Consider the following 10,633-nt stretch of genomic DNA (forward strand, 5'->3'; position numbering starts at 1 on the left):
TTCCTCCCATGATAACGGAAATTAAAAGAGAAACAAAAATACTTTTAACAACAATTTTAAATTGAGAGAGTCAAGGCATTTCTGTATTTTCTGGCCACGATGTTGTGGCCAGGATGTACCACAGAAATCTCATCCACACATTACCGGGCTGTGCAGAGAGAATCATTTCGTGACACTCCCTTTTTAGCAGATTTTTCAGATCTTTTATACAGTCAATGCTCATAGAAAGGAATTGGGTCAGTGTTCATTGGTCTCAAGCTGCAAATATTCAGTTCCTAATATTTGGCCTCCTTTTGGATCTGGATTTCTTCCCTTCTGCTGTTAATTCCGTCTTGATTCCCTGATTTTCTTATCAGTCTTTTCAGAGGAGATGTCTGCAATTCTGCCAGAGGCAGAGTCTGGGGCAGATGTTCCTGGGTGGCCGCTGATGTTCTGTTAATGGCCGCTGATGGCCCTTGATCTTTAAGCTGCTCCCAGTCTGTTGATGTGTTGTGTTCATCAGACCCCACTTGGTGCAGCAATGCCCTGGAAAGAAACAAAGAAGTCTTTTTGTAGGGCAAATTAATCCCCTCGACTAAAGTTATGCAAAGATTTTTACAAGGATACGATTTCCAACACCACTTGTGTCCAATGCGTTCCCAGTTCTCCCAGTTGCCCCTAGCATAGCCCCTGCAACTGCCAGTAAGATCCCAGTATGAGTCCAGTATGATGCCAGTCTCTTCCAGCAGGGCCCCAGTCACTCACACTTCCCCCAGTTGCCCCAGCATGATCCCATTTTTCCTTCAGGAGATTCCCAGTCGCTCCCAGTTAGGTCCCAGTCACCAGCCCTATGGTCTCAGACATTCCCAGAATATCCCAGTGTGGACACACACATTTAGAGAGCTAGGAAATTGCAGCTTGGCAATTCTTTTCAGGCCTGGATTTCTCCTGTCTCTCAGGTCCATTCCCAGGCTGACAAGCTGACTACAGCTTCAGTTAGGGACGCAGTCTCCCAGAGCGATAACTTGGTGAAAAACAGAAGGGAATACATAATAAAGATTAACACCTGGTGTCTTTCCCATGGGACATCCGGACATGCTGTCCCAGGGATATTTTTCCCAATTGTGCAATGAACTACTGTCCTGTCCTAACTGCACGTAACACACTTTAAATACGGGATGTCCGTACAATAAAGTTGGCCTTTTTTCCCCAAAAGAGGTCCGTGTGTGTTGCTGTCTTTTCTCTCTCTTTGCAGCGTAGTAACCACATCCCAGTTGCCCTGAACAATCTCATAGTCCTTCCCAGCCACTCCCAGTTACCTCAGCATGGTTCACCTGCCCCCAGTTTGATCCCAGTTGCACCCAGTTTTCTCTAGAATACTCCCAGCGTCTCTCAGGGTGCTTTGTGTATTTTTTTGGGCAGGGGGGATGTTTGGAGAATGCAGAGCTCCAAATCTGATCAGAAAATGCTCCACGGGGGACATTGGGGGGTCCCGGTGGCGGCTGCCGGCAGAGGCACCCTGGAGGAGCAGAGCCCTGTGTCCCCCAGGCCCCCAAAGTGGGGAGCCCAGAGAGGGGGGAGCGCCGGGATTTTGGAACCCTCAACAGCCTGGAGAGGGGCAGGGGGGACTCCCTGGACCCCCTGCACCCCAAAGCAGAGAATAAGGGGAGAAGGGACAGCAAAAACACCCACCATCCCTAAATGGAGAGACAGAAGAGGGGGGAGCTTTTTGGATTGCTGGGACTCCCAGCAGCCTGGGGAGGGCGGGGACCGAGTAGATGGGGGACCCCCAATACAAGCGTGACCCCCAGCAGCTGAGACAGGGGGGAAGCCCCAAACACCAAAGGGGAGGGACCATTCCCAGGAACTCGTGGGAGGCATTTTCAGGGCTGAATGTTGGTGTTTGGGAGGTTTTATGGACCCGAGATGCTCGGGGACTTGTAGGGATGGAGTTGGGCAGGAGGAACCCACAACACAACGCGCTCATCCCTTGTTTTTCCCCAAACCAGGATTTCCCATTCCCAACCCTTGGCCCGATGGAGAAGGAGGAGGCTGCGAGGAAGACGAAGATGCCCCAGGAGCCCCAGGCAGGTGAGGAGGAAGTCAGTGCCCCTTTCCCCCTCTGTCCTGCTCCATCTCCCAGCCCAGCACGGTCCCCGGCTGCAGGACAACCCCGCTGCCGACGCCGTCCTGCCGGGGACGTGCGGGGAGGATCTCCTTCTCCTTCCCTCTGGCACGGAGGCAAATCCCATCCTCTGCTTGTCCTTCCTGCCCCAGACAAGGAGCTGAGCACGGAGAGCAGGGAGGACAAATCCCCGCGGCAGAACCTCGTGGAAGAGGCCGTTTGGAGCGGCTCCACGGCACAGGAATGCAACGGGGAGGAAAAGCCGCGGAGATCCCGCACGAGGAGGGGCTGCAAACGCAGATGGCGGGGATCTGAGGAGGAAAGCCCCAGCCTGAGCCGGGGGGACGGCCAGAGATGGAGCCAGAGCTTGGAGCTGGTGGTCCATGAGCAGCTTTGTAATGGGGAGAAGCCCCACAAGTGCTCAGCGTGTGGGATGAGCTTGAGGTGGAGGAACAGCATGATCCGCCACCAGAAGATCCACACTGGGGAGAGGCCCTACGAGTGTGAGCAGTGTGGGAAGAGTTTCACTGAGCGCAACACATTGATCTGCCACCAGAACATCCACACTGGGAAAAGACCATACCAGTGTGAGGAGTGTGGGAAGGCCTTCAGGCAGCGTTCCCACCTGATCCGCCACCAAAGTGTCCACACTGGGGAGAGGCCCTACGAGTGTTCCAGGTGTGGGAAGAGGCTTACCACCAGCTCCCATCTCCTCAGGCACTTCCAGACACACAGGGAGGAGAGGCCTTTCCAGTGCTCTGATTGCGGGAAGGGCTTCAGGCGAAACTCCCACCTCACCAGACACCGGCGCATCCACACTGGGGAAAAGCCTCACAAATGTGAGCAGTGTGGGAAGAGCTTCAGTGAACGCAGCACATTGATCCGCCACCAGAACATCCACACTGGGAAAAGGCCATACAAATGTGGGGATTGTGGGAAGGCCTTCAGGCAGCGTTCCAGCCTGATCAGCCACCAAAGTGTCCACACTGGGGGGAGGCCCTACGAGTATCCTGAGTGTGGGACAAACTTCTCTCAGAGCTCAGCTTTGAACAGACACCAACAGAGGCAGCATTAATGCAATCCCTGTAAATCCCCCTAGTGGAAGAACAACTTGTGTGCTGCTCCAACTCCATCCCCCACTGCAGAACTCATGCTGAGCAGAGCCCTGGTGACACACATTCCCTGGGATCCATCTGGGGAAGACACCTGGCTGGTTATCCTTTTGTTTTGGCCTTAGTTTTTCTCTCTTCTCCATTTCTTTTCACACCAAAAGCCAAGAGGATTTAGGTCACCTAAAAACCTCTCAAATCCCTCTGAAAGCACCTCAGTTTTAATCCAAAATGGCTCAATCCAACTGCAAAGTGGATCCTCAAGACAACTCAATCCCACGTGAACCTTACTGGATTCCACAGCCACCAGGGTGAGAAGGAGTTGGAAGGAGATTGGGAGAAGTGGGATCCAAATTTGGAGCACTGGGATTGGGATTGTGTGGGGCTGGCTGCCAAGGGATGGATTTGATAGTAAATAAAAGCTTCACAATTCCTGACTTCTGTCCCATTCACTTCCAGTCAGTTGCAGTTCTGTTTTCAGTGGCACCTTCTCATCTGATTGTGTTTGTGTCCTCCTTTCTCTCCTGTCTCTCCCTGCCTGCTCTGTTTCTGTCTCAGGGTCTCCCTTGATCCAGGGCAGCTCCCACCAAAGACCCTCCCCTGATTTAATTCCCAGTGCAGGAGCTCCAACAGCCATGGGTGAAGTTAGGAAGGCTGGCAGTGAAATGTCCCTGTAAGATCTTGCTGCACTTGGCTTTTGGCCCCTTCTGAAGAGCTTTGCCTTCAAGGGCAGGAACATCTTTTCTTGACTGGGAATTGGAATTCCAGACCCTGGCAGTGTGAGCCGTGCAGGAGCATCCAGACTGGAATCATGGGGCTGGGATGACATGGACTGGGATCCTCCAGACTGGGACTGCACAGACTGGGACCAGTTGGATCAGGGCCAAACACAGTGGGATTGTACAGACTGGGATCACATGGACTGGGATTGTACAAACTGGGATCACATGGACTGGGACCATATGGACCAGGATGGCTGCACCAGAACGATGGGAACCGAGGAGGTCCCGCCCCACCCAGGGGTCCCTCCCAGTCCTGCCCAGTCCCGTGCGGGGGCGCAGCCAAAACTCCCCGGAGTGAACGCGGAGATCCCGGAGCGCTGCCGGTGTCGGTCTCTGTCCTGGTGCTGGTCTGGGTCTCAGTCTTGGTCCTACAGCGGTTCCAGTCCTGGTGCCAGTGCTGGTTCTGGTTTCAGTCTCAGTCTTGGTCACAGGTTTGGTCTTGGTCTCAGTCTCGAAGTGGTTCTGGTCGCAGTGTTGGTACTGGTGCCATTGTTGGTCCCGGAGTGCTCCCAGTGCCAATCCCAGTCTCCATTCTGGTACCGGTGCCAGTCTTGGTACTGGTTCTGGTGCTGCTCTCAGTCTCAATCCTGGAGTTCTCCCAGTGCCAGTGGCAGTCGCAGAGCAGTCCTGGAGCGCTCCTGGTGCTGATTCCAGTGGCGGTGTTGGTCTCAGTTTTGGTCCCAGTGCCAGTTCTAGGACTGGTCTCAGTCTTAGTCCCAGTATTATTTCCAGTTCTGCAGCACCACTGGTCTCAGTTCTGGTGTCGGTTCCATTCCCAGTCTTGGTCTTGCTCTCCATTCTGCTTTAGGTCTCATTCTAGGGGCTGGTGTCAGTTCTAGCACTGGTCTTGGTCTCAGTCTCGGAGCAGTTCCGGTCCAGTGCTGGTAGCGGTGCTGGTGTTGGTCCTGGAGTGCTCCCAGTGCCAATCCCAGACTCAGGTCCCGTCCCACAGCGGTGCCAGTCTCGGTGCTGGTTCTGGTGCTGCTCTCAGTCTCAGTCCCGGCTGGTGCTGGTCCCAGAGCAGTCCTGGAGCGCTCCTGGTGTCAGTCCCAGTGTTGGTGGTGGTCTCAGTCTTGGTCCCAGTGCCAGTTCAGCTTTTGGTTTCTGTTTGGGTTCTCAGTCTTGGTGCCAGTCCTAGTTCCAGTTCTGGAGGGGTGCTGGTCTCAGTTATGGTGTCAGTTCTGTTCTTAGTCTTGATCTCGGTCTCCATTCTGATTTTTGTCTCATTCTTGGAGCTGGTCCCAGTTCTAGTGCCAGGTCTTGGTCTTGGTCCCAAAGATTTCTGGTCCATTTAGGTGATTTTATACCAACCTGGGAAGATTAGGTTTGGATTCTAGGCCCTGTCAGACAATGCAAGGCTCATTTCGATAATTTTAGAACCCTTTGTGTGGATTTGAGGCCCGTTTAGCTGATTTATGCCGTACCTGGTGGGTTTATGCTGCATTTTAGGTGCTTTCTGGCTGATTTTAGGCCAAACCAGAACCTTTGAGAACCGCGCGGCCCCTTGACCCCGCCCCTTTCCCCTCACAGTTCCCGCCCTTTCCTTGACCCCACCCCTTTCTCCTCACAGTTCCCGCCCTTTCCTTGCCCCATTCCCTCCCAGTTCGGGGCTCGGAACGGGGGAGGAGGAGGAGGGAGGGAGGAAGAGGCGGAGCGGCAGCAGGAAACAGGAGCAGAGAAGGAGCGAATCAAGCGCGCGACCCCGGAGCTCCCTGAACTCGCAGCCCCCCGGGACCATCGCCACCCATCCCGCAGGTGCCCGGGGAGGGGGAGCTCGCCCCAAATATCCCGGGGGTGTCCCTGGGTTTGGGGTTTTTTGGGGGGGATATTTGGATGTTGCAGGGCTGCAGAGGCGCAGATGGCCCTCGGGGGGACATCGGGGGGTCCCCGGGAGGTGTTTTTGGGGGTCCCGGTGGGTGCCGGCAGAGCCCCGGCGGGGCCCGGGGGGATGCGGGTCCCCCCGCGGTGGGGGTTGGGCTTCCCGGGCCGGGCCCTGCGAGCTGTGCCGGGGCCAGGTGGGGAGCGCGCGGGAGCGGCGGGATCGGCGGGGGGACACCGGTTTGGGGGAGCCCCGGGAGAGCCGCGGCTTCCCTGAGCGGGAGCCCAGAGACAGGAGAGCCCCAGAAGGGCAAAGCGGGGAGCCCGAGAGGGGGGGACCCCTGGGATTGCCGGGACCCCGGCGGGGGGTGCTGGGGCTGGAGGGGCGGCATGGCCGGGAAAGGGGTTCGGGGGTGCGGGAGCCGGGAGTGGCTGCTCCCAGTATGAGCCCAGTCGCTCCCAGTATGATCCTGTTGCTCCCAGTAGCAGCCCAGGCAGTCCCAGTGATTCCGTATCATGATGTAATTTACCCCAGCACGGTCCCAGTTTCGCCCACTTCCTCCCATGATAACGGAAACTAAAAGAGAAACAAAAATACTTTTAACAACAATTTTAAATTGAGAGAGTCAAGGCATTTCTGTATTTTCTGGCCACGATGTTGTGGCCCGGGTGTACCACAGAAATCTCATCCAGACATAACCCAGCTGTGCAGAGACAATCATTCCATGACATTCCCTTTTCAGGAAAATTTTCAGATCTTTTATACAGTCAATGCTCATGGAAATGAATTGAGTTAGTGTTCTTTGGTCTCAAGGTGCAAATATTCAGTTCCTAATATTTGGCCTTCTTTTGGATCTGGATTTCTTCCCTTCTGCTGTTAATTCCGTCTTGATTCCCTGATTTTCTTATCAGTCTTTTCAGAGGAGATGTCTGCAATTCTGCCAGAGGCAGAGTCTGGGGTAGATGTTCCTGGGTGGCCGCTGATGTTCTGTTAATGGCCGCTGATGGCCCTTGATCTTTAAGCTGCTCCCAGTCTGTTGATGTGTTGTGTTCATCAGACCCACCTGGTGAAGCAATGCCCTGGAAAGAAACAAAGAAGTCTTTTTGTAGGGCAAATTAATCCCCTCGACTAAGGTTATGCAAAGATTTTTGCAAGGATACGATTTCCAACACCACTTGTGTCCAATGCGTTCCCAGTTCTCCCAGTTGCCCCTAGCATAGCCCCTGCAACTGCCAGTAAGATCCCAGTATGAGTCCAGTATGATGCCAGTCTCTTCCAGCAGGGCCCCAGTCACTCACACTTCCCCCAGTTGCCCCAGCATGGTCCCATTTTTCCTCCAGGAGATTCCCAGTCGCTCCCAGTTAGGTCCCAGTCACCAGCCCTATGGTCTCACATTCCCAGAATATCCCAGTGTGGACACTCACATTTAGAGAGCTAGGAAATTGCAGCTTGGCAATTCTTTTCAGGCCTGGATTTCTCCTGTCTCTCAGGTCCATTCCCAGGCTGACAAGCTGACTACAGCTTCAGTTAGGGACGCAGTCTCCCAGAGCGATAACTTGGTGAAAAACAGAAGGGAATTCATAATAAAGATTAACACCTGGTGTCTTTCCCATGGGACATCCGGACATGCTGTCCCAGGGATATTTTTCCCAATTGTGCAATGAACTACTGTCCTGTCCTAACTGCACGTAACACACTTTAAATACGGGATGTCCGTACAATAAAGTTGGCCTTTTTTCCCCAAAAGAGGTCCGTGTGTGTTGCTGTCTTTTCTCTCTCTTTGCAGCGTAGTAACCACATCCCAGTTGCCCTGAACAATCTCATAGTCCTTCCCAGCCACTCCCAGTTACCTCAGCATGGTTCACCTGCCCCCAGTTTGATCCCAGTTGCACCCAGTTTTCTCTAGAATACTCCCAGCGTCTCTCAGGGTGCTTTGTGTATTTTTTTGGGCAGGGGGGATGTTTGGAGAATGCAGAGCTCCAAATCTGATCAGAAAATGCTCCACGGGGGACATTGGGGGGTCCCGGTGGTGTCTGCTGGCAGAGGCAGCGTGGAGGAGCAGAGCCCTGTGTCCCCCAGGCCCCCAAAGTGGGGAGCCCAGAGAGGGGGGAGCGCCGGGATTTTGGAACCCTCAACAGCCTGGAGAGGGGCAGGGGGGACTCCCTGGACCCCCTGCACCCCAAAGCAGAGAATAAAGGGAGAAGGGACAGCAAAAACACCCACCATCCCTAAATGGAGAGACAGAAGAGGGGGGAGCTTTTTGGATTGCTGGGACTCCCAGCAGCCTGGGGAGGGTGGGGACCGAGTAGATGGGGGACCCCCAATACAAGCGTGACCCCCGGCAGCTGAGACAGGGCGGAAGCCCCAAACACCAAAGGGGAGGGACCATTCCCAGGAACCCCTGGGAGGCATTTTCAGGGCTGAATGTTGGTGTTTGGGAAATTTTTATGGACCCGAGATGCTCGGGGACTTCTAGAGATGGAGTTGGGCAGCAGGAACCTGCAACACAACGTACACATCCCTTGTTTTTCCCCAAACCAGGATTTCCCATTCCCAAACCCTTGGCCCGATGGAGGAGGAGGAGGCTGCGAGGAAGAGGAAGATGCCCCAGGAGCCCCAGGCAGGTGAGGAGGAACTCAGTGCCCCTTTCCCCCTCTGTCCTGCTCCATCTCCCAGCCCAGCCTGGCCCCCGGCTGCAGGACAACCCCGCTGCCGACACCGTCCTGCCGGGGACGCGCTGGGGGGATCTCCTTCCCCTTCCCTCTGGCACGGAGGCAAATCCCATCCTCTGCTTGTCCTTCCTGCCCCAGACAAGGAGCTGAGCACGGAGAGCAGGGAGGACAAATCCCCGCGGCAGAACCTCGTGGAAGAGGCCGTTTGGAGCGGCTCCACGGCACAGGAATGCAACGGGGAGGAAAAGCCGCGGAGATCCCGCACGAGGAGGGGCTGCAAACGCAGATGGCGGGGATCTGAGGAGGAAAGCCCCAGCCTGGGCCAGGGGGGTGGCCAGAGATGGAGCCAGAGCTCGGAGCTGGTGGTCCATGAGCAGCTTTGTAATGGGGAGAAGCCCCACAAGTGCTCAGAGTGTGGGATGAGCTTCAGGTGGAGGAACAGCCTGATCCGCCACCAGAGGATCCACACTGGGGAGAGGCCCTACGAGTGTGGGGAGTGTGGGAAGAGCTTCACTGAGCGTGCCAAATTGATCTGCCACCAGAACATCCACACTGGGAAAAGACCATACAAGTGTGAGGAGTGTGGGAAGGCCTTCAGGCAGCGTTCCCACCTGATCCGCCACCAAAGTGTCCACACTGGGGAGAGGCCCTATGAGTGTTCTGAATGTGGGAAGAGGTTTCCCACCAGCTCCAGTCTTCTCCAGCACCAGCGCATTCACACGGATGAGAGGCCCTTCCGCTGTCCCAACTGCGGGAAGGGATTCAAGCACAACGCCACTCTTGTCACGCACCAGCGCTTGCACACCGGGGAAAAGCGCCACGAGTGTGAGGAGTGTGGGAAGAGCTTCAGGGACAGCTCCACCCTGATCCGCCACCAGAGGACCCACACTGGGGAGAGGCCCTACAAGTGTGAGGAGTGTGGGAAGGCCTTCAGGCAGCGTTTCAGCGTTACCTGCCACCAAAAGATGCACACTGGGGAGAGGCCATACCAGTGTGGGGAGTGTGGGAAGGCCTTCAGGCAGCGTTCCCATCTAATCTGCCACCAAAAGATGCACACTGGGGAGAGGCCCTACGAGTGTTCCAAGTGTGGGAAGAGGTTTTACTCCAGCTCCCATCTCCTCAGGCACTTCCAGACACACAGGGAGGAGAGGCCTTTCCAGTGCTCCGACTGTGGGAAGGGCTTCAGGTGAAACTCCCACCTCACCAGACACCAGCGCATCCACACTGGGCAGAGGCTCCACGAGTGTGAGGAGAGTGGGAAGATCTTCATTGTGTGTGACAAATTAATCTGCCACCAGAAAATCCATACTGGGAAAAGGCCATAAAGTTTTGGGGATTCAGGCAGCGTTCCAACCTGATCTGCCACTGAAAGATCCACACCAGGGAGAGCCCCTTTGAGTATCCTGAGTGTGGGACGAACTTCTCTCAGAGCTCAGCTTTGAACAGACACCAACAGAGGCAGCATTAATGCAATCCCTGTATATCCCCCTAGTGCAAGAAAATCTTGTGTGCTGCTCCAACTCCATCCCCCACTGCAGAACTCATGTTGAGCTGAGCCCTGGTGACCCACATTCTCTGGGATCCATCTGGGGAAGACACCTGGCTGGTTATCCTTTTGTTTTGGCCTTAGTTTTTCTCTCTTCTCCATTTCTTTTCACACCAAAAGCCAAGAGGATTTAGGTCACCTAAAAACCTCTCAAATCCCTCTGAAAGCACCTCAGTTTTAATCCAAAATGGCTCAATCCAACTGCAAAGTGGATCCTCAAGACAACTCAATCCCACGTGAACCTTACTGGATTCCACAGCCACCAGGGTGAGAAGGAGTTGGAAGAAGATTGGGAGAAGTGGGATCCAAATTGGGAGTGCTGGGATTGAGATTGTGTGGGGCTGGCTGCCAAGGGATGGATTTGATAGTAAATAAAAGCTTCACAATTCCTGACTTCTGTCCCATTCACTTCCAGTCAGTTGCAGTTCTGTTTTCAGTGGCACCTTCTCATCTGATTGTGTTTGTGTCCTCCTTTCTCTCCTGTCTCTCTCCGCCTGCTCTGTTTCTGTCTCAGGGTCTCCCTTGACCCAGGGCAGCTCCCACCAAAGACCCTCCCCTGATTTAATTCCCAGTGCAGGAGCTCCAACAGCCATGGGTGAAG

General features: G+C 54.8%; 1 protein-coding gene across 1 annotated transcript; it reads left to right on the plus strand.

The window, feature by feature from the left end:
- Positions 1-1,922: 1,922 nt before the first annotated feature.
- LOC148219419 (uncharacterized) lies at positions 1,923-10,425 on the plus strand. The gene is given in 5 exon segments (XM_088157678.1): positions 1,923-2,070; positions 2,257-3,169; positions 7,601-7,604; positions 8,363-8,438; positions 8,625-10,425. Coding segments are annotated over 5 exon segments (2,325 nt in total). The 5' UTR covers positions 1,923-1,925; the 3' UTR covers positions 9,812-10,425.
- The last annotated feature ends 208 nt before the right edge of the window (positions 10,426-10,633 follow it).

Source organism: Sturnus vulgaris, unplaced genomic scaffold (genome assembly GCF_052056855.1).
Source record: "Sturnus vulgaris isolate bStuVul1 unplaced genomic scaffold, bStuVul1.hap1 Scaffold_141, whole genome shotgun sequence".
NCBI classification, from domain to species: domain Eukaryota; kingdom Metazoa; phylum Chordata; class Aves; order Passeriformes; family Sturnidae; genus Sturnus; species Sturnus vulgaris.